The 24,571-nt window shown below is 39.9% G+C and overlaps 1 protein-coding gene across 4 annotated transcripts in view; it reads left to right on the plus strand.

Moving 5' to 3' along the window:
• Positions 1-24,571, plus strand: part of IRAK3 (interleukin 1 receptor associated kinase 3) — a 113,212-nt gene that overhangs the window by 48,910 nt on the left and 39,731 nt on the right. Inside the window, exons 1-7 of one of the 4 annotated variants that reach the window (XM_063615073.1) lie at positions 523-642; positions 849-950; positions 5,549-5,680; positions 15,251-15,433; positions 21,299-21,363; positions 21,990-22,044; positions 23,597-23,748. In XM_063615073.1, the coding sequence (XP_063471143.1) occupies positions 15,394-15,433; positions 21,299-21,363; positions 21,990-22,044; positions 23,597-23,748 (312 nt within the window). In that variant the 5' untranslated portion in view covers positions 523-642; positions 849-950; positions 5,549-5,680; positions 15,251-15,393. Of the gene's footprint in view, positions 1-229; positions 643-848; positions 951-5,548; positions 5,681-15,250; positions 15,434-21,298; positions 21,364-21,989; positions 22,045-23,596; positions 23,749-24,571 lie in introns of those variants that run through there. The other 3 variants (XM_055240098.2, XM_055240100.2, XM_055240099.2) reach the window with 3 other exon arrangements.

The following is a 24,571-nucleotide window of genomic DNA, read 5'->3' on the forward strand; positions in this document are numbered from 1 at the left end:
TCCAGCCTGGGCGACAGAGCGAGAACCTAACTCAAAACAAAGAAAAAAGGAAGAAAAGAAAGGAAGGGAAGAAGGAAGGAAGGGAGAAGCTTTCAAAAATAAACTTTGGTAAGAAGTAATGACACCTCTAGCCGTCCACACCAGGAGACCGCCTAGCCATGGGGCACGGTGGGCTCCTGGGAGCTCTGAGCTCTGGGCTTTCTCCAGTTCTCACTCTGTTTGTCTCGGCAGCTCCGTCCCCACCGCAGAGGTGTGAAGGGGCGTAAAGCCAGCGAAGGGAGAACTCGGGTCGGGTAACCCCCAGGCCTGGCCAGGCGGACGCAGGGGCATCTCGGGCGAAGCGCGCCTTGCGTCACGTGGGCACCGCCCCTGCAGTGACCGGAGAATGGCCTGTTCCTAGGGCTCTGCTGCCGTCGTGGAAGCAGGATTTCCGCGGTTGTGTAACGGCCTGTCGCAGGCGTGCAGGGGCCTGGGCTCCGCCTCGTCCCCGGGGCTCGGGCAGCCGAGACATGGCGGGGAACTGTGGGGCCCGCGGCGCGCTGTTGGCGCACACGCTACTGTTCGACCTGCCGCCCGCGCTGCTCGGGGAACTCTGCGCGGTTCTGGACAGCTGCGACGGCGCGCTGGGCTGGCGCGGCCTGGGTGAGTCGGCGGGGACCGTCCGGGGGCGGCTGGGGAGCCCAGCGCGCCGCTGGGCCCGCTCGGCGTCGCCCTGCATGGCTGGGGTCGCTCGCGGGGCTGGCGCGGCCTCCGGGAAGTTCCCGCCGGGGAGCCGGGCCCCTCCTTTCCTGGGGAGGACGCAGAGAATACCCGGGACCCAGACGCCAGCCCTCCCTTCTCTTTCAAAGAATTTTGGGTATCGCCGCAATGTCAAGGGAGCCGAGGCCTGGGAAAGACGGATAAACAGCGTGAAAGCATCTTCTGTTCGTCCGCGATGCCACCTTCACTGGGTTCGCAATGTGTGATGTCTTCTGGTCCTTGCAAAATCACCCCAGAACATCATTTTCGTATTGAGATATTTTTAGAACTTTGAGATATTTATCCTTTGGTGTTTTCAATGCATCCCTAAGCCCCTAACTTAATTACAAGTGAAATGGTAAAGTAAAATACGCTTTGCAATGAACGCGGCTCCTAATTTTCATAATTAAATCTTATTTACCCAATTTCGTTGAATGAAGGTTTATGCTAAAGAGTGGCTTTTATTTTAATCTAAAAAATTGGCTTCAGAACTGTATTTTATGCAGACATTGGAAAGTTGAGCAACTGCCTGTTGGAAGTGTTGAGTGTAGCCAGCGATAATTCGGACAAAAATCTTTGTTTTGTTAAGTACAGGCATTTTTGGTTAGATTTGATATTCCACAATGTCATGTTTAATGTTTATTGAAAAGAATCATGATTATGTCAAAATAACTTAGCTTTAATGGTCTGAAATAGGATTTTTCTTACCAGGACTAACAGAAGACCTAAGAGGAGAGTTTTCTTTGTTACTGATGAACGGTATGGTCGCAGTCTTTGAATTGTAGCAATGGGCTTCTGGTTATACAAAAAATGCTTACATATTTTAAGTCTGTAATTTTAAGTTATGGCTCTTAAGAAAAAAAAAAGTCTGATTTCTATAAAACAGATTTCCAGTGTGCACTTGAGGGATTTTGGGGGATAAGGTCACTTCCCCATCAGATCTTTTTGAGATGGATTTTGGCGTGGACAGTATTTATACCCATGGATTTCCTAGAGTTACTGACTTTGAGAAAGAAAAGTGTTTTTAGTCCAGTTTAATGTTGGTGAATGGGGCCAGGTGGGTGTGGTAAATTAGTGAGGCAGATTATTCTCTCTCTTTCTGTTGACAGCATTGAAATCCAGATATTCATGCTTTACATGGTTTGTCTCATATAACTTCTCCAATTACTCTGTGAGTCATTATCATCGCCAGTGTTTTTTAACAGGTCAGGAAACTGTGGTACAAATTAGTTAAGTAACTTGCTCAGGTTCACCAGCTGGAAGTGGAAGAGCCAGGATCTGAACCATGGTAGTCTGGATCCAAGACTTATGTCCTTAACCCCAGCCACTCTACACTTCACCCCTTACTGCTGGGCTCTTTTTGGCCACATCTAACAGCCTCCCTAAAGTACAGACATTTCTGGCATCAAAGAACAATTCAGTGATCCATTTCAAGCATGCAGCCCCATTTTCCTAGTGGTGAAAATGAATGAGGACCACCCAAATGAGAACAAACAAAAGCTATTTTTTCAAAGCAAGGGAGCCAGCCACCATTGCTTGTGTTTGGCAGAAACTCAAAAGCAGACAGAAGATGGAGGAGGGTGGGAGAAGAAGGCTTCAGCTATGTCCTGATTGGAGGCTGTTGATGTGGGGAAGCTGTAGTTGAGCTACCTAAAAGGAGGGTATTTTGTGTGTTTGTTTAAGGGTACATAATTGGCTTTCTCTGGTTGGCCCTAAGTTGGAAGTAGGAGCAAAAATTGAGGAAGCTGTCAGTAATTATTCAAGTGCCGGCCATTTGGGGCAGGTTGCTACAGGGGTTCTTGTTTGGCTGCCTGGGCTAGTTGCTACAGTTTAACCCAGTTACTGATAGTTTAACTTGTTAGATACTGTAGATGGTAGGTTGGTTTCTTGGACTGGTTGATGCACATTGCCTGCAGAGTTCTGTTTTTATATATAAGCTGGCCATTGTCCCTTTGTGTATTCATTCTCTCACAGGGAAAGGGTCTAAAATGTTTACTCCATGATACTTCAGCTGTAATTCATTGTGCAGGTGGTCATGCCTACTGACTGCCTGGACTACGGAGCTGGCCCTGACCAGGTGCTGCACAAGTTGTTGGCTCAGCAAGAAGGCAAGGCTAGCCCAGTTCAGGGTGTTGAGGCAACTGCCTGTGCTAAACATGCCGCGTTTTCCTGTGGGCACAGCGAAGGGAGAAAGAGGGGAAGAGGTGCAGGTAGGGAAAACTTGACCTTCGAGAGGGGAAGGAGAGTGATGGAGGACTGAATCAAAGAGGCAGTCCTTTGTATGCTCAGGACAGCTGACAGCCCAAGCTTAAATGTAGAAAACAATTGTAATATACGAAGTAAAGCTTTCTCGAGCTGATCATGATTCTTGATGACGGTGAGTATCGGGTTATGTTTACAAAGGCAGCTCATATAGCAGCCTATATGATATGACCAGTGTGTGCAGGATAAGGTAAGCCAATCATTCACAAACAAAAATCACCTATGCAGTCTTTTAAATACACAGATGCAGGTTCCACTCCTGGAGCTGCTGATTCAGTAAGTCTGGGTTGAGGGTCCAGATTCTTTCATTTTTTTGTCAAACCCCAGGAGTGAGTCTGATGCATAACCTGATTGGTAAGCCATTGCTTAGGCCAAATTCTCTTTTTTAATAGCGTCTTCATATAACAGATATTTTACTACATTCTTTCATTACTTCATTTAATTACTTTTATTTTTAAACATATTTTACATATTGCTCTTCACTTTTGTCGAGTATTGTTATTAAAAATAATGTAATCACAAGATAATATATTCTGTGGTTATCATTGATGACTTTATGGCTTTTAGTGAAAGCAAGAGCCCAAAAGCCCAAATGAAAAATGTTGTTTACATTACAGACATGATAATGTAGTACATACAGAACCTCTGGAGACAACTCATCTGATTACATTACCATAGATTGGTATTTAAATTAAATTGTTGGAGCAGCTGACACCATAAAACCTCTCAACACTTACGATGTACTGAGAAACACTTTTTGCAGATGATATATAATAGGCTGTATTCAATTTTCTTCCTCTCAAGAAAGGAAAGGGAAATTATTATATAAATTATTAATAATTACTTTAAAAAATTAAATGTAAAATCACATTAAGTGTGCATGTGTATATTCGATAAAGATTCAAAATAATAGTAGTAATAATAATAAAGCTACCTCCTATCAAGGCTTACTATTGGCCAGTGTGGTAAACATTTTACATGGATTATCTCATTTACTTATCGCAACAATTCTATGAAGTAGACACTCTTCCTATTTCCACTTTATAGATAGGGGAACTGATTCTCAGAGAATTTAAGTAACTTGCCTTGAGTCACAGTCTTCTAAATGGCACACTAAGATTATAACCAGATGATCAGACTGCATAGTCTATGTTCTTTTTTTGTTTGTTTGTTTTCTTTCTGAATTTTAAATAGATGTGTTTTTTTATGTTATTATTATTATTATTATTTTTGAGATGGAGTTTTGCTCTTGTTGCCTGGGCTGGAGTGCAATGGCACAATCTGTTTACCGCAATCTCCGCCTCCCAGGTTCAAATGATTCTCCTATCTCAGCCTCCCGAGCAGCTGGGATTACAGGCATGCACCACCATGCCCGACTTAATTTTTTTTTTTTTTTTTTGTATTTTTAGTAGAGACAGGGTTTCTCCATGTTGGTCAGGCTGGTCTCGAACTCCCGACCTCAGGTGATCCGCCTGCCTCGGCCTCCTAAAGTGCTGGGATTACAGGCGTGAGCCACCGCGCCTGGCCTAGATGTATTTTTTCAAGAACAGTTTTAAATTTATGGAAAAGTTTAGCAGATAGTAGGAAGAGTTCTCAGATACTCTACATCCTTTGTACACTCCGCACCCAGTTTCCTGTTATTAACATCTTGCATGAGTGTGCTGCATTCATTACAAATTGACACATTATTATTAACTAAAGTCCATGCTTTATTCAGACTTCCTTCGCTTTTACCCGATGTCCTTTCTCTGTTCCAGGATCCCATTGAGGATACCACATTACATTTAGTTGTCGTATCCTCTGGCTCCTCTTGGCTGTGATGGTTTCTCAGACTTTCCTCGTTTTTGATGACTTTGACAGTTTTGAGGAATATTGGTTGGAACTTATCCACTATTTTGTAGACTGTTCCTCAACTGCGATTTGTCTAATGTTTTTCTCATGATCAGACTGAGGTTATGGATTTGGGGGAGGAAAACCATAAAGTACTGACCTGTATCCAGGGTCGGTACTATTTACAGGAGTTATCACTGCTTATGTTAACCATGGCTGAGGTGGCGTCTGTCAGATATCTGCCCTGTAAAATTACTTCACTTCCCTCTCTTTCTGTTTCTTACTTTTTTGGAAAGAAGTCACCATATGCAGTAGAGCCTGCTTTTTTTGTGTTGCTGTTGTTTTGGAGACGGGATCTCACTCTGTCATCCAGAGTGAAGTGCAGTGGCACAATCACAACTCACTGCAGCCTCAACCTCTCAGGCTGAAGTGATCCTTCCCACCTCAGACTCCCAAATAGCTGGGACTGCAGGCACATGCCACCACACCTGGGGAATTTTTTGTACAGATGGGGCCAGGCTGGTCTCAAACTCCTGGGCTCTAGCAATCCTCCTGCTTCAGCCTCCCAAAGTGCTGGGATTACAGATGTGAGCCACCGCTCCCGGGTAAGCCTGGTGTTTTGACCACTGTGTTATTTCTGTCACAAGTTAGCTAGACAATGTTATGTCTAGCTCTCACTTCTCTAAGCTAACACCCCACTGCTCTATTCCTCTTTAAGGTAAAATTCCTCGAAAGGGCTATTTATACTCCAGGTCCTCCATTCTTCCTTGAACCCCTCCAGTCAGGGTTTCACCTCCCACTGCTCCATTGAAAGTCCTATCATCTGAAGTCACCACAGCTAAATCCAATGGTTGGTTCAAAGTTTTGATCTTATTTGATATAGTTGATCACTCCTTTCTCCTTTCTTCTTGAAGCACTTTCTCTGCTCTAGAACATTACATGCCCCTGCCGGACGCGGTGGTTCACGCCTGTAATCCCAGCACTTTGGGAGGCTGAGGCGGGTGGATTGCTTGAGGTCAGGAGTCCGAGACCAGCCTGGCCAACATGGTGAAACCCCGTCTCTACTAAAAATGCAAAAGATTAGCCGGGCATGGTGGCGGGCGCCTATAATCTCAGCTACTTGGGAGGCTGAGGCAGGAGAATCCCTTGAACCTGGGAGGCCAAGGTTGCAGTGAGCCGGGATCACACTACCGTACTCCAGCCTGGGTGACAGAGCGAGACTCCTCTCAAAAAAAAAAAAAAAAAAAAAATTACATGCTCCTTAATTTCTTCTCTTCTTATAGATTTATCTCCATGTCTTACAGTGCCCCTGGGCTTAGTCCATGGACCTTGTCTCCTCTGTTTACCTGCTAAATTCACATAAATTCAATCTATATACTAACTCCCAAATTTCTAGCCCAAGTCTCCCTCTAGAATGTCATCTTCATCCATCTATTTGCCTATTTGACAGACATCTCCAACTTAACAGCTCAGAAAGACTCTCCCAGCCCTCCCAAAGTTTTCCCATCTCAGTAATGGCAGCTCCATTCTTCATTTGTTCAGGCCAAAAATATTAGCCTTTTGTGACTTGTCACTTTCTCTCACAAACCACATCCTATCTCTCAGTAAATGATGCTGCTGACTGTGCCTTCAGGATCTGTATAATAATCTGACCATTTCTTACCACTGCCATGATAGCCATCTTGGCACCAACCACCATCCGTTCCCACCTCTACTATTTTAGCAGTTGGCTTACTGGGCTCAGACTCCCTGCTACTGCCCTTGACCTCTTCGAGTGTCTTTTCAGCCCAGCAGTCGGCGAGCCTGTGATGCATGTAAAGCATATGCTATCATTGCCCTATTCAGAACCCTCTGGCGGCTTCCCAGGCCACTCAGAGCAAACCCTGAAGTCCTGCGTGGCTTTTCTCACTTTCTTCTCCCTCTTGTTTGCTTGACTCCAACCACGTTAGCCTCCTTGTTCCTTGAACACGCAAGGAACATTCTTCCTGCCAGTAACCTGTAGGCTTGCTTCTTCACTTCCTTCATGTTTTTGTTTAACTATTACCTACTCTGACCACTCTTTTGTTTTGTTTTGTTTTTCGAGACAGAGTTTCGCTTTTGTTGCACAGCCTGGAGTGCAATGGCGTAATCTTGGCTCACTGCAACCTCCACCTCCCGGGTTCAAGAGATTCTCCTGCCTCAGCATTCCGAGTGGGATTACAGGCGCCTACCACAATGCCAGGCTAATTTTTTGTATTTTTAGTAGAGACGGGGTTTAAATGTGGGCCAGGCTGGTCTCGAACTTCTGGCCTTAGGTGATCCACCCACCTCAGCCTCCCAAAGTGCTGGGATTACAGGCGTGATCCACCACACCTGGCCGTGACCACTCTTAAAATTGACACCCCCCCCACCACTCTCTTATGCCTCTTTTCCACTTTATTTTTCTCTATATCATCTATCACCTCTCACATACTTCATGTATGTAAGTATCTCTATGTATATATAAAATAAACTATATACATATGTAAACATATATATGTTTATTAGTTTATTCTTCATCTAGAAATAAGCTTCAAGGGAGCAGGGATATTTCCTTCCTTTGTTTCCTGCTGACTCTCTTAGCATCGAAAATTGTACTTGGCACAGAGCAGGCACTCAGTAAATATGTATTTTTTGTTTGTTTGTTTTTGTTTGTTTGTTTGTTTTTGAGACGGAGTCTCGCTCTGTCACCCAGCTGGAGTGCAATGGCGCAATCTCGGCTCACTGCAAGCTCCGCCTCCCGGGTTCACGCCATTCTCCTGCCTCAGCCTCTCCAAGTAGCTGGAACTACAGACGCCCACCACCACGCCCGGCTAATTTTTTGTATTTTTAGTAGAGACGGGGTTTCACCGTGGTCTCGATCTCCTGACCTGGTGATCCGCCCGCCTCGGCCTCCCAAAGTGCTGGGATTACAAGCGTGAGCCACCGCGCCCGGCCAGTATGTATGTTTTGAATAAATTAATGAATCAACAAATGTCTATTAAACATCCAAAACCTTTTTGGGCAGAATCTTTGATAAAGCACTGTAAATACAATGTCCTAGTCCCTGCTTGTAAGAATTTTCCGATTTAGTGTAGGCAACAGACCTATAAAAGTTTAACAAGGGAAGAATATGTGGGGAAATATTATTGATATTCACCTGGGAATGAAATTACATAGCTTCTGACTGAAACCTTGGTGTTGAGGGTGAATTCTCTCCCAGAGGTAGTTAATGTTAGGTTCCTACCTGTGTCTAGGATTAAGAGAGCAGGACAGACAGAGGGGCACCTGAGAAATCACACACAGCCCTCCCCAGTTATGAGTCCTACTCAGGCATGGGGTAAAACATACACATGAGCTTAAGTATGAATAAGAACTATTTCTTATAAAATATATTAACTAGTAAGTGTTAATGCTTACAGTCTGGTATGAAGAATAGATCTAACTTATAATTTTGACTTTTGTTTCACTCTTTTGGAATTAAAAATATCTTTAACCTTAAAAGTTCTTTAAAAAAATTGTCTAATTTTTTGCATGCTTTGTAGAAAGAAAGTGACATCCTTCCTTTTTCCCTTACAGTATCTAAAAACAAGCTTTGTGAGAATGGAGTCTTAATTTTGCAGGGGTTTTAGCATGTGGTTGTATGCAAATACAAAGATTCCAAATACGGATGTGTTGCATTATTTGAAAAAACCCCTTCAGAGACATATTTGCATATGGAGACGTCATTTCTGAAACTGAAAAGTCAGTCCTGCACTCTTAAAACAGCCTTCAAGGACCTTGAGCACCTGATTTCTGAACTTCTTAGGTTGACTTTTTGGCTTAATGTGACTCCAATATGACTTTCAACAAAGATTTGTGTTCCAAAAAATGGTTTTAAACAATGCTTAACTAACAGCATATTTTTCTTAATTTGTATTTTCAGTTTAGAATGCTTTTAACTTTATCAACATAATTAGTCATTGAGAACTTTTCTGTGTATTTTTATTTGATATGTACTGTGAGTAAACAAAGTCCTATATTCTGAAAGGGGACAAGTAAGGGAGAGTTGGAGAAAATGATAAATATTGAAGAATGTAATTAACATGTTGAGAGTTTGCATTCCTGTTGTATCAGATTGGAGCTATTTTAAAGAATTGGATCTAAATGAAGTATACATTTTATGGATGCTAAAAATACTCTTTAGCAATGTTTCTATTCAGAATGCATCATCATTAGAAAAAAGCTATTAAGGTTGCAGTGTGAATCACCAGTTGGAAAAAGAGAAAACGTATTTCATTTCCAGTCCGGAAGCAATCCATGCATGCAGGCAGTATTCATTTTAACAGTCTGGATCAGTTTTTTACCATGAACTTCTGCTATTAGAAAAAATGCCTTTGACTAATCTAGCTTTCCTTAGATGTGGTGCAAACTCAGAACTATATGCCCCCGGTCAATGTTAGAGAACTTAAAACCCCAGCTCATTTGGCATCTGTTCATTCATATTCCAGCTGAATCTCAGAAATGTGCTTAAGGGAAAGCATCTGATATTAGCAGTTTCTCAGCCAAGTCACAGGACAGGACAGCCCAGAGTCATGGCCTGCTGCACTTTTAAAAGGCAAATTCAGGAATTTAAAAAAAAACGAACCGGGGAATGGAATTTATGGAAAGTATGGAATGAAAAGCTGACATTCCCTGGGACTTGAAATGTTAACTCTGGATTTCCTTAATAGCTATAAACTGTGCCTTTCCTACTGTGGCAATTGTTGTGAGCTAGGACATGTTTATACCTTTTTAATGTATAAATATTCTATCTGAGACTCCTGCTACTATTGCCACCCGATGCATCTTCCAAAAGGTAAAGCTTCCATCTTTGCATCACCTTCTCAGAAATCTGAATTGGTCCCACTGCTTTCAGAATGAAGTTAAGTTCATATGCTAACACTCAGGGCCTCTGTCTGTCAATCAGCAAAAATATATTGAACGTGTACTATGTGGCTAAGCATGTTTCTGCAGATACAAGGTAACATGGAGACCTCATGGAGCTTGTTCACCTTTTCTTTAACGTGAACACTCTGCTGTAAGCATTCTGGCCTTCCCTCTGCCCTCTCGTGTCGTCTTCACTGTTTCTGGAACAATTCCCCATTTGATATACCCTTTTCTATTCCTTTAGCCTAGTTAAACCTTGCCCCTCGACACGACACTTCTATTGCAAAGCTAGGTGGTATTTGGTTACCCTGCCTTTCCTTGCCTGGCTGTGGTAGTCCACAAAAGCATTTTCTCTCTTCAGTCTTGTTAAATTATGTGCATATGTCTTATTCCGAAGTTTCAAAGGGTAGCAGGAATGATTTTAGTTTACAAAAGAAAAAGGAAGAAATCTATTATTTAAATATTAATTACTATGAATTTATATGATACAGGATGTCTAATACTCTGTAAATATTAGCCAATTAATTTTCTTTTCCTTCTCCTTTTTTTTTTTTTTGTTTTTTGTTTTTTGTTTTTTGTTTTTTGGAGGCAGAGTCTCACTGTGTCACCCAGGCTGGACTGCAGTGGTGCAATCTCGGCTCACTGTAGCTTCAACCTCCTGGGCTCAAGCTATCCTCCCACCTCAGCCACCCGAGTAGTTAGGTCTACAGGTGCATGCACACCACCAAGCCTGGCTAATTTTTAAATTTTTTGTAGAGATGGGGTTTTGCCATGTTGCCCAGACTGGTCTTAAACTCCTGGGCTCAAGCGATTCACTTGCCTTGGCCTCCCAAAGTACTGGGATTACAGGCGTGAGCCACTGCACCCAGCCTCGATTAATGTTCTAATAGAAAATGTAGAAACCTAAACTTTCCCTTTGCTGAAATTTGATATTTAGAGTTCTCTTGTTGGAATGTTCATTTTGAGAGTGGGAAGTATTTTAAAGATAAGAGCTGTTATAATTAATTAACAGGCCAGGGAAGAGCAAGAAGATTTATTATATGTATTAGGTGGGACTACAAGGACATTTGTTATTAAGAAGTTTGAGATTGTTCAGTGAGGCTGTGTTTTGCCTGGAGTTGTGTCATAGGTCGATGGCAGTGCCACCACTAAATACATGTGTTCCTGTACTCACCCAGAGGCCAACGGCAATGCTCTGTTTTTACTAAGGACTTTTTTCCTTGGAAAGCAGGATAGTCTGCGGGGCTCAGACTCATTCATTTGTCTTGTTTTCAATCTGAAACTGTAGTGATTTTTTTTCCTCTGCAGGATAGTGTACTGTATCCAATACTTCTTTAAGAATTGGCCTCTCTTTAGAAGTACTCAGTTTTAGACATGGCATGGCTCAGGCTCCAGAAGCCAAACCTCCAGAAAGCCTTCCCTGCTGTTCTCATCTTTAGTTAGAGGCCTGTCTTCATGCTCAACCCACACTTAGTGCATACAATTACTGTATTGCTGGCACATAGCAGATACTCAACAAATGTTTGAACTACACTGAACTATACCAGTTTGCAGTATTTCTCTTAAGAGCTTTTAGAAATAGCTAAATAAATTGTTTATAAAAAATGTGCCTCAATGAAATAGGCAGATTACCTCATCAGAAAGAAATATATTAAAATAACATTACTACATTTGGCTATTATTTTTGCTTTTTAAAGGCTTCTTTTTAAAAATGATAAGCTATCTAAAACATATATTGGCATTTGGATAGTCTTTGCCTCTGTGAAACATCTCTTCAAAGAGATGAGGAATGAATATATTCTTGCCAGAACTTGAAATATGGAGGAAGGGCAAAGACATTCTAACTCAATGATGTCAGACATTTTATTCTAGCTATTTTTCTTTCCTTACAGCCTAAACATGCATTCAAATAGAATGTCTCAACTTTATCTTCCCTTGTTTGATATGTAATTGCAAATGCTGCCACTCTCTTTAACTCTTCTGGTACAAGTTGTAACAGAGTAACAAAATTCAAGATACGACCTTGTGTATATCAGTCAGGGTAAACTAAGTTATGCTGCAGTAACAAGCAGCACCAAAAATCTCAGTGGTTTAACATAGCAGAGGTTTACTTTTTGCTCCCAGGAAGAGCACTGAGAGTCCAGCAAACTGTCCTCCATTTAGTGACTCAGCATTTCAGGCTGCTTTGATCTTGAGGCAGCCGCCTGTCAACATGTAGTGAATTGTGCCCTGGTTATTCAGTGTTTCTGGCTGGAGACACAGAGGCATGCCTAACCTGAAAGGGCAGGGAAATGGAATCCTCTATGATGGGATAGAGGGTTGGAAGTATTGGCGGCACTAGTAATGTCTACCAGGTCAATTTTTAGCTCATAGAAAGAGGGCCAGTCATGGTTTCATATTGTGAACACTTTCAATTTTCAGGGTTTATTCACAGCCTCAGTAGGAGCATAAAGTTGAGGTAAATTGAATATTCCAGCAAAGGCTTGTAGAACGAAAAATTGGGCAGGGGGGGATGCCATATTAAGGCAGAAGATATTTGCCTTTCTGCTGGCTTGATTTCAAATATTATAACTGGTGTAGCAACTCCCTAAGAAATCAATGACCTTTGGACTCTAAAACAGACTTTTGTGTGTTTGTGTGTGGAAACAGAGTCTCACTCTGTTGCCTAGGCTGGAGTACGATGGCATGATCTCAGTTCACTGCAACCTCTGCCTTCTGGGTTCAAGTGATTCTCCCACCTCACCCTCCTGAGTAGCTGGGACTATAAGTGCACGCCATCACACCTGGCTAATTTTTGTATTTTTGTATTTAGTCAAGATGGGATTTCACCATGTTGGCCAGGCTGGTCTCAAACTCCTGACCTCAAGTGATCCTCCAGCCTTGGCCTCCCGGAGTGCTAGAACTACAGATGTGAGCCACCACGCCTGGCCCCAAAACAGACTTTTAACAGAAGAAAGTTTCACAAGACTTATCATGTTTCTGAGATCTGAACAACCATTGCCTTTTAAAAGCACATCTGCCTTTGAAGTCTCTCGTTGGTGGACAGGGGAGTCCTATCTCCTATGAGATCACCTTGGTTCCTGCTGGAGGGCAGCTTCCACATATTGGTGTGTGGCAGGATGAAAGGATGCTGAGCTCCTAAAGCCAGTTATGGTGGTGTGTCAGGGGTCCCCTATGACCACCCTCAGATAACAGTGGGATTTTATCCACAGACTTGCATCCAGGATCCTAAATTTTTTAGTTTCTCTGGAAGGTAAAGTTATGAAAGGGTGCTGCCATCACCACCAAAAGCCCAAAACACATTGTTAATTTTAGTGCTCAATATTCCAGATTGGGAATATTATCATAGGAACAAGACCACCTTTTCTGTCATTTGCACTTTCTCCCCGCTTTGCCTCAAAGTACACTTTAAAATTTGGAAGTTGTGCAGGAAGGCAATATAAATTTTTGCTTGAAGAATTCTGTTAAATCAGGGCACCATAAAAACTCATATACTTTCTGTACAGTTTTAAGATGTTTATGCCAAACCTTAATTGAATTATTTAAAGCCTAGTATCCTAGTAAAACATTTCCCTGATTTTACCCAGATATTAGCTTTTAATTGCTCAAAAGTGTTCAATGGGAAGACAGGGGGGAACAAAACACCATTTCTTAAACCTTCAACAGCTGAATCTAGCTGTATTATGAATGAATAATAACCACACTGAAGGGGTGAGGAAGAAAAGAATTAATCTAAGTACTTTGGAACACAGCATCTTAACTGGATGTGCTTATGCTAAGGACGGAAAGAATTATTGTGTTCTGATTTTGCTAATGTGTGTCTCACAGGGGTATGGGTTGGCAATTCTGAAAGCACTTTATGTGCATTGTAGAATTAAACAAATGAGTAAATATATTATCAATAATATTACTGTTCAAGAATAAAGTTACAAATGAGGAAGGACTGAAATATACCCTGTGATGTTGGATTAGAATCAGAAGCATCAGAATAAATTCTTGGTATTTAATATAAGTGCCTACTGATAGAGGAATAGAGATCCACGGATGAGTGTACATACCTATATTTCCTTGCTCTGTGTTCTTGGAGGGCCTAGAAGCAATGGAACCCTGGCCACAATGAGCAATTCTGGCATCAGGATTGAGCTTCTATACACCATTGTCCAATAAAGAAACCAGAGATCATTAGACAAATAATTCCAGTCTTGGAAAGGGGGAAATACAAGATGAGCCTGGAGCACCTTGTAGAGCCAGAAAATAAGGAGATACTCACAAAAAGATAAGGCTTGTCAAAAGAACACAAGAGGCCTGCCGTGGTAGTTCACACATGTAATCCCAGCACTTTGGAAGGCCAAGGCGGGCAGATTGCTTGAGCTTGATCCTAGGAGTTTGAGACCAGCTGGGGCAGTGTGGCAAAACCCCATCCCTACCGAAAAAGAAAAAAACCCCACACAAATACAAAAATTTGCTGGGCATGGTGGTGCAGTGCACACCTGTAGTTGCAGCTACTTGGGAGGCTGAGGTGGGAGGATTGCTTGAGCCTGGGAGATGGAGGCTGTAGTGAGCTGAGATTGCCCCACTGTACTCCAACCTGGGTGACAGAGTGAGATCTTGTCTCAAAAAAATAAAATAAAATAAAAATGAAAGGAAAAAAAAGAGAACACAAGAGCCAACCTAATGGACAAAGCTAGAATAATTTTAGCAACAAAATTATTAATGATAGTACTGGATTTTAACCTGTAGAATAAAATAAATATCCATGAGCCCATAGATAAACAACTGGATAAATACATAAATAAATGTAGGAGAAGGGACAGCTGTTTCTTACCAAAGAGTTCATGAAGGAAAAAGGGAAAATAGAAAAATCACCATTAAGCAAATATTGTAGTAATAATTGTGATAAATAAGATCCACTGGTGGATGCAAATATTAGTGGCCCAAATCCAAGGAGAAGCAGAGTATTTCCATAATCTCAAAGTATCTTCCCTGAAATATTTATTAATTATAAAGAGAAAGGTAATTTTATAGTAGAGAAACTCTGCAGACACTCCCTTCACTGAGTGATAAAAATAAACATTATTATTGATAAGACATTGCTATATTAAACCTGTTGATATTATGCACTGAGAAGGACAATATCATTTCACTGTCCTGAAAGACAAGGAAAGACTGAGGGACCATCACAGATTGGAGGAGATTAAGGAGAAGGAACAATTAAATATAATATGGAAAACTGGATAGGATCTTAGAATAGAAAACAGGCATTAGTGGAAAAACTAGTGAAATTAGAATAAGGTTTGCAGTTTTCTCTGATTCTGATCATTGTATTGTGGTTAGTAAGATGTCAACATTAGCAGAAGGCAGGTGAGTATGTTCCAAATTAGTTCAAAATAAAAGTTATAAATAAGAGGAAAGTTAAAGTTATAAATAAGAGGAAATAAAACATAAGGTACACAAAAACAAGTATTTTGATAAAAGTACAGTAAACAATTCTTTGTTTATATTGCAATTTCCACAGCAGAGAGACTTTCAAGCAGCTGGCTGGATGTTCGTCATATTGAAAAGTATGTAGACCAAGGTAAAAGTGGAACAAGAGAATTACTTTGGTCCTGGGCACAGAAAAACAAGACCATCGGTGACCTTTTACAGGTCCTCCAGGAGATGGGGCATCGTCGAGCTATTCATTTAATTACAAACTATGGTAAATGCTGATTCTTATAATGTGGCTCTCTTAATCTGTAATAGGAACTGTAATTTGTAAATTTGAATATTGCATTTTATCCAAGACATTGACTCATGCTGTGTGTCAGTGTTTCCTTACCTGTGGCTTTTATCTGGAAGAGACTTTCCAGCTTCACATTTTCTTGTGACACTTTCTTCCCTTGTCACCTAACTTATACAACATATTTCTTTCTACCACTTTATAGTTTTGTTTTGTTTTTTTAACTTACTTTTACTTACAAACTACACTTTTAAAAATGTTTCATTTTTAGCAGTTAATAGAATTAGCTCTGTGTCAAAATCTCTGAAACTCTTTGAGTCATAAACATAGTTGGAATCACAGTATTTGAGATACAGATCATGCTATTCTTTGTTTTACTATATATTACAAGTTAAACATATAATTGTATTTCCTCCCTATATTTAATATTTTATATTGTACCTACCTCCAGAATAATCTGGGGATGTTTCTTTTATCTTCACTGCTGTTTTCACACCACAGCGTTTAACCCTGCCTTACTTGTTACTACCCATTTCACAGTAGCGTAATTCTTCCCTTTGTCTTCTCTATTTCTGATGCTGTGTCATGCCTTATATTTAGAACAACCTGATCAATAAAGCTCATGAAGTTTTCTCCATTTATTCTTTGTCAGTGAAATAATCTAACATCACCTGTTCTGTTTGTTCCACTTAGATGTATTCATTTCAACAATAATGGTCTTGGGTCTTATGTTATAGACCCAAGGCTCTTAGATTGGAAACTCTTTTGAATCAACATCTTTATTCTTTGGCTTTTTTCATAGATCACATTTTTAGTTTTGTGTATTTGCACACATGTTCTTTGGTAATATATTTAGTGCACGTGAGCCCTTGCGCACGCACACACACACACAAAATCCTGAGAGATTTGTACCAGAAAACTGTAGCTTCACATTGACTTTTATTTTGATCTTTCCTATTATTGGGATATTAGTTCCTAATAGACTTCCACCATGGTATTATTCATATAACTTGGCTAATCCCCTTTGTCTTTTGCACATTGTTTCTTCACTTAGTTTAGGGCAGCAGAATACTTCACTATGAAGTTGACTGAGCAAGTGAAATTCAGTGAGTCCCTGGGAACTGTAAATGCAATGCCTTTTCATTATCTGAGCCTTTCCCAGCCACTGAAACCACCCACATGGCTTGCTGTTCACAATACAAACTTACGCCACCTTATTTTTTATTTATTTATTTATTTTTCTTGAGATGGAGTCTCGCTTAGTTGCCCAGGCTGGAGTGCAGTGGTGTGATCTCGGCTCACTGCAAGCTCTACCTCCTGGGTTCACGCCATTCTCCTGCCTCAGCCTCCCAAGTAGCTGGGACTACAGGCGCCCACCACTACGCCTGGCTAATTTTTTTGTATTTTTAGTAGAGACGGGGTTTCACCGTGTTAGCCAGGATGGTCTCGATCTCCTGACCTCGTGATCCACCCGTCTCAGCCTCCCAAAGTGCTGGGATTACAGGTGTGAGCCACCGCGCCCGGCCACTTACGCCACTTTAATAGGACACACAGGTATGTTTTATACTTCAGTGTTCTGGAATAAATTTTAGGGTATATTTTCACTCTCTATGTTGTTTATTTGTGCAGCAGAGAATAATGTGGACTGTAAGTAGACAAAAATTCCACATTCTTGGTTGACTCTTAGTCTGTTGCACATGCAACATTTATTTTTCTTTTTTTTTGATGTGAGATTAGCCGATTGGTAAAAAGACTTTACTGGCCTAGTACAAAGAGATAGGTAAATCTGAAGTGAAGAGGAGGATAGCACCTTACTTCTTTACTAAAGAAAATAGCATTATTTAATTGTAATTGATTGAGTTGGTGTTTCAAATTAAATAACAATTTTGAAAAAGTTAATTATGTAGTTGTTAAAAGTGAGATACGATGATTTGTTGGAAGCATAAGTGTAGCTTGCTCAACAGGGGTTTCCTATCATAGCTACTCATTAAATTAGGAGTTGGAGCTCCTAACTAAAGATGCATAAAATGATTTAGTCCTTCTATGCTGCTACCATGGACAGATTTATCATTTATCTAAATAATAAGTTATTGCCCACCTTTCCTTGCAATTTTGTTCTGTTTTGTGGAACTGATTTTATTTTAGAGGAATTTGGGGCTTTTATATTCCAACTTCCAGGCATCACTTAGTAGATTTGGATTTTCCTAGTCATATTGAAATGGGCCTTTTATTTCCTCCCAGGTACTATGCCTACAATTCAGGTTGCTGCTGCTAGGTGGTTTCTTCACATCAGTAAAGCATTCTCTCAGATCTCAGGATATAACAAAATTGCTCAAGAAACTAGAATCTCTATTTTTTGTTATTATATTTCTGGCATGCATATCCTTATGTATCACATTTTGCATTTATAATTCAATGATCAGCAATTGTTTTCCAGTTTTGACACAAAATTCACAGCTTTCTACTGGCTTCTTCTTAAGAGAGCCATTTTCAATCTTCCATTTTATATGACAATGAAGTATTATCTCTCTTTTCACAAACAGCAAAAGAAATAATGACTTTTAGTGCCCATACAGCCCCCAGATTTCACATTTTTTTCTACACAAATTCAGTATGTTTGTTGTTTTTTCTTCTTGCCTAGTTGCCCTGGCTAGAACCTTTAGCATGTTGAGTAGAAGCAGCAAGACCAGACATCCTTATCTTGTTCCTGATCTTAAGGGGAAAACATTCAGTCTTTCACGATTAGTGATGTTAACTGTCCGTTTTTTATAGATGACCCTTATATTGAGGACATTTTCTTCTGTTGGTAGGGCTTTTATCATGATAGGGTGTTGGATTTTTCAGATGCCTTTTTGTCATCTATTGAAATGAACATGTGTTTTTTTGTCCTTCATTCTGTTAATGTGGTGTATTACAATGACTGATTTTCAGACATTAAACAAATCTTGGATTCCTGGGATAAATCCCATCTGGTCATTGTATCTAATCCTTACATGCTTCTGGATTCAGTTTGCCAGTATTTTATTGAGGAGTTTTGCATCTATATTTGTAAGAGGTATTGGTCTGTTGTTTTCTTGCAATGTCTTTATCCGGCATTGGTATCAATAATACTGGTCTCATAGAATGATTTGGGAATTGTTCTATCCTTTTCTATTCTGGAAGGATTTGTGAAGGACTGGTGTTAATCTTCTTTAAATGTTTGGTAGAATTCACCTGTGAAGCCATCTAAGCCTCGGCTTTTCTTTGTCGGACGTTTTAAAGTACTAGCTCAATCTCTTGTTATAAGTCCATGTATATTGTTTATGTTTACTTGAGTTAGTTTCAATAGTTTGTGTCTTCCTAGAAACCTGCCCATGTCATATAAGTTATCTAATTTTTTAGCATGTCATTGTTCATAATATTCCTTTATAATTCTATTTATTTCTGTGAGGTCAGTATTGATGTCCCCTCTTTTGTTCTTGATTTTAGTAATTTGAGTCTCTTTCTTGGTCAGTTAAGCTAAAAGATTGTCAATTTTAATGATCTTCTCAAAGAAACAATTTTGGTTCTATTGATTTTTCTTTTTAAAAAATCTTCTATTTTGACTGGGCGAGGTAGCTCATGCCTGTAATCCTGGCACTTTGGGAGGCCGAGGCAGGCAGATTGCCTGAGCTGAGGAGTTCGAGACCAGCTTGGGCAAAACGGTGAAACCCGATCTCTACTAAAATACAAAAAAATTAGCTGGGCATGGCAGCGTGCACCTGTAGTCCCAGCTATTAAGGAGGCTAAAGCAGGAGAATTGCTTGAACCTGGGAAGTGGAGGTTGCAGTGAGCCGAGATCGCACCACTGCACTGTAGCCTGGTTGACAGAGTGAGACTCCATCTCTAAAAAAAAAAAAAAAAAAAAAAAATTCCTCTATTTCATTTATTTCTAATCTTAATTATTTCCTTCCTTTTGCTTGCTTCAGTTTAGGTTGTGCTTCTTTTTCTAGTTCTTTAATGTGAAAGCTTAGTTTACTGATTTGATGCCTTTCTTCTTTTTTTAAGGTAGGCATTTGCAGCTATAAATTTCCCTCTAAGAGTGGCTTTTGCTGCATCTCATAACTTTTGATATGTTGTGTTTTCATTTTCATTCATCTCAAGGTATTTTCCAATTTCTCTCATGACTTCTTTTTTAACTCATTTGTTATTTACGATTTTGTTGTTTAATTTCCAGACACTTGTGAATTTCCCAAATTTCCTTCTGCTGCTTTCTGCTTGTATTTCAATATGATCAGAAAATAGACTTTGTATGATTTTAATCCTTACACATGTATTTGAGGTTCATTTAATTGCCTAAGGTCAGGTCTGTTCTGGAAAATGTTCAATGTATACTTGAGAAATATGTATATATTTTGGTTGTGGATGGAATGTTCTATAGATGTCTGTTAAGTCTAGCTGGTTTATAGTGTTATCAAGGAAATTTGTTATTAATTGGTTATGCTTTCTTGCTAGTTTTCTAAGCAAAATAATTTAAGAAACACTAGAAGATAATGTAGAAAGAAGAAAGCTAGTCTATAAAATGAAAGTTTTCTAGTCTGAGACAAAATGTTAGAAATCACAGCAAAATATGGCAGGGTTTTAATCTTTTGTAGGAAGCTACATAAATTACCTCAGTCCAGACAGCACTTTACCAAACAGAAGTTTTAGTCGACATTTGGGGTGGTAAGTATTTGTCATTGATACACACACACACACACACACACACGCACACACCACCTCCAATACTTTATGGCACAAGATGATATAAAAAAATAAACCAACCCAGGAAGATATAATATCATAATTGTAACATTTAGAAATATATGTGCAAAAATGCTGATAACACAGCTAGGCGCTGTGGCTCATGCCTGTAATCCTAGCACTTTGGGAGGCCAAGGCCTCAAGATGGATCACTTGAGGTCAGGAGTTTGAGACCAACTTGGCCAACATGGTGAAACCCCGTCTCTACTAAAAATACAAAAATTAGCTGGACGTGGTGGCAGGGGCTTGTAATCCCAGCTACTCAGGAGGCTGAGGCAGGAGAATCACTTGAACCCAGGAGACGGAGGTTGCAGTGAGCCAAGATTGCACCACTGCGCTCCAGCCTGGTTGACAGAGCGAGACTCTGTCTCAAAAAAAAAAAAAAAAAAAAAAAAAGGCCCTGTGTGGTGGGTGGCTCATGCCTGTAATCCCAGCACTTTGGGAGGCCGAGGCAGGCAGATCTCTCGAGGCCAGGAGTTCGAGACTAGCCTGGCCAACATGGTGAAACCCCATCTCTACTAAACATACAAAAAAAATTAGCCAGACGTGCTGACAGGTGCCTGTAATCCTGGCTGGCTATTTGGGAGGCTGAGGCAGGAGAATCACTTGAACCTAGGAGGCAGAGAGAGATTGCAATGAGCCAAGATCATGCTACTGCACTACAGCCTGGGCGAGAGTGAGAGTCCATCTCAAAAAAAAAAAAAAAAAAAAGGCTGATAATTTTTTTTTAAATTTTCTTCTTTGTATTTTAGTATTTTTAATGTCTAACAATAATTTATCTTATTTATTACTTGTTTATTATTTAATTATTTAAATTATTTAAAGTTAATAATAGATTAAGACAACTACTTATGTTTTAAGTGAACAAAAGTGTGTTTGTATAACATTTGTTAATTAGAAAGCTATTTCACAAATATAATACTTCACAAATAATACTTTCACAAATTTATTGTAATGTTGCATGGGAATGAAACTTTAGAAATGAACAATGGCTAGCAAGACATTTATTTTCAGAGTCTCCGAAAGGAAAAACATTAGGGACATAAAATTTTTTTGTATCTACCTTCCGTATTTCTCTTTCAGGAGCAGTGTTGAGTCCTTCAGAGAAGAGTTATCAGGAAGGTGGATTTCCAAACATATTATTCAAGGTAGAGTATCTGTGCGTAGAAAATGAGCCTTGAACTTTGTTGCATGTATAATTGAGCCTAAGGAATGAAATTAGCAGGCAGAAAAATGCTGGATTTGCCGGCACTTTTTAAAAATCAGAAATGCCCTGGTTCTCTCATTATTCTCTATTTAGTTGAGGATTCAGGAAATTAGAGATTTATAAATATTTGAGAAATTAAGAGCTTTCTGTTCTCAGTGATCTCTCAGAGATGAGACTGAGAACTACTAAGGATGCTGTGATTTATACATTTGTCTTAACTCAGCTTTTAATTTTCCTTTTTTGGTTGGTGTTTTGCATGTCACTGTTAGTTTTTATTAGAGCAAACTAGCAGTGATCATTTTTATAGCATTAGAAGTAATTTAAAATTGACTTTAACTGACTGTGACATTGAAACTTGAGTTTTTACCGTTGGTGTGAAAGCCTTAAATATGGCAATGAATGCTATTAAATAAAGTGAAATAACTTTGATTTCTGCTAGCTTTCTTTTAAATTAGGTTGCACTCTGTTGCACTGCATAGTCCCCAGGGAGCTTTGGATTTCTGTTGAGGCTCTGTTCTTTCTAGACGTATGAAATGGAATTACTTTAGTATGTATTTCTTCTCTTAGGAAACAGCCAATATCACAGTGGATAATGTTCTTATTCCTGAACATAATGAAAAAGGTAAGAAAAACCCAGTTTTTTTCCAACAATTTTTTTAAAATCATACTTTCATTTAAGTGAATTAAGAGAGAGAAATGCCCAATAAACACAATAATCATTTATATTCAAATTCGGTATAAAATTTCATAGATATTAAAATAACTTCAATTTGATTGACACTTATAGTTCTAATAGATATATTATTATGTTAAGGCTCCATTGGCTAATGAGCAATTGTGGTCTCTTCACACAGGGGGATGTTTTAGTTTTTTGTTGGTAAAATTTGCTATGTTTGTGTGTCATGGGAAAACATTTTTTTTTTTTTTTTTTTGAGACGGAGTCTCACTTTGTCGCCCAGGCTGGAGTGTAGTGGCACCATCTTGGCTCACTGCAAGCTCCGCCTCCCGGATTCACACCATTCTCCTGCCTCAGCCTCCCAAGTAGCTGGGACTACAGGCGCCCGCCACTATGCCTGGCAAAATTTTTTTTGTATTTTTAGTGGAGACGGGGTTTCACTATATTAGCCAGGATGGTCTCGATCTCCTGACCTCGTGATCCATCCTCCTTGGCCTCCCAAAGTGCTGGCATTACAGGCGTGAGCCACCGTGCCTAGCCTATGGGAAAACATTTTTAAAATTATGTTGAAATTTATATAGTTTTAGAAATGCTCACAGCAATTACTGAAATCTTTCAAGATGATTGTAGAGCAATGCTGAAGGTCAGTATGAAAATCTAGTTATCTTCCATATCAACTTTCCTACTTTATTAGTAGGAAGAATAATTTAGTTCCACCTGGAATCATTCTGATAAAAGTTAAAGACTATTTAAGGCTGTGTTGCCTAGCCTTTGCCACTAGATCTGATGCTTCTTTCATTGAAAAAAGAATTAGGAAAGTTAGATAAGGCTTTGGTTCTTCAACAATAAGGTCTAAATCAAACATTAAGTGTCTTCAGAGAGGATTTTGTATTAGCTATGGAAATATAGACAAAATTGGGTTCTGAAGGACGTAGCCAAACTTTTCCTTTTCAATTTGTATTTGATTACTCTTTGGATGTTTTCTCCCAATCTCTACTTTGGGTGAGTTTTTAAAAGGCTGAATCATCTTTCTAATTTACTCTGAAGAAGTAAATTAGGCAGTTAGAGGATTTGGCACATGAAAAGTGTTTCTATCAGCCATGCTTGGAGAATATTGCTTAGTCATGTCCATATTTCCACTTCTATAATTTTTTAGTAGTTTTAGGTTCATAGTAGGTCAACAGCAACACATTGACCTAATGACCAGAAAATTGAATCTTGGAAGAATTTCTTCCACTAAGCTCTTTGGCTGATCTCTTTTGAGAAGAGGTAAAAGTCACAATGCTGCTGTTCTAAGAAACCCTTTGCTCTGTGGAATGGTGGGAACTAGATCCAAGTAAATGTGCAGAGAGCACATGGTGGGCTTCAGCTTTGGTTCCTGGGCCTTTCTCTACTGACCTTCCACTGGACTCTGATTTGTTTCTAATATAGAAATTTTGGTTATAATGGTGATGTTCATTCTTAGGTAACTTATCTTCCCCCTACTTTCCTTCCTAAGGAGTACTGCTTAAATCTTCCATCAGCTTTCAAAACATCATAGAAGGAACTAGAAATTTCCACAAAGACTTCCTAATTGGAGAAGGAGAGATTTTTGAGGTATACAGAGTGGAGATTCAAAACCTAACATATGCTGTCAAATTATTTAAACAGGTATGGAAAGAATTACTGTCACAGGACATCAGTTCCACTTATTTGTTCATCTTTCATATTAAAATATGTCATTTTTCATCAACATTGAAAGGGGTATTTGAAAATAAAATTTTACAAGTGGAAATAAGAGATATGATTTCAGATGACTGGAGAAGTAAAGGCCTGTCTTGCAAGAATGTGGAAGTTAAATGCTTTCCATCCCCAGATGTTATAGCATGAAAGACTTTTCCGGGCTGGGTGTGGTGGTTCATGCCTGTATTCCTAGCACTTTGAGAGCCCAAGGTGGGTGGATCACTTGAGGTCAGGAGTTTGAGACCAGCCTGATCAACAAGGTGAAACCCCATCTCTACTAAAAACACAAAACTTAGCTGGGTGTGTTGCTATGCTCCTGTAGTCCCAGCTACTTGGGAGGCTGAGGCAGGAGAATCGCTTGAGCATGGGAAGAAGAGGCTGCAGTGAGCCAAGATTGCACCACTGCACTCTAGCCTGGGTGATAAAGTGAGACACCACCTCAAAAAAAAAAAAAAAAAAGACTTCTGAAAAGTCTCCAGGACTTTGTTAAAGAGGGTCAGGTTGTGCTAGCCTGCCCCGATTTTCCTGGATTTTTAGGATGAGCTGGGTCCTCTCCAGGCAGCTTCACAGGCTAAGCCACAGTTTGGCATTTGGTACTGCTTTATAAATTGTCTTCTATCACAACTCAGAAGGGTGGAAGGAGGAGGCTTTTGACTAGGAGCAACAGAGCAACAAACCAACAAACAGAGTAGGAGGTCAGAAGACAGTTGATTGACTGCAGCCAGTGAAGCAGAAAGGGAATTCCAGGATC

The sequence above is a fragment of the Symphalangus syndactylus genome, chromosome 13 (assembly GCF_028878055.3).
Source record: "Symphalangus syndactylus isolate Jambi chromosome 13, NHGRI_mSymSyn1-v2.1_pri, whole genome shotgun sequence".
Lineage (NCBI taxonomy): Eukaryota > Metazoa > Chordata > Mammalia > Primates > Hylobatidae > Symphalangus > Symphalangus syndactylus.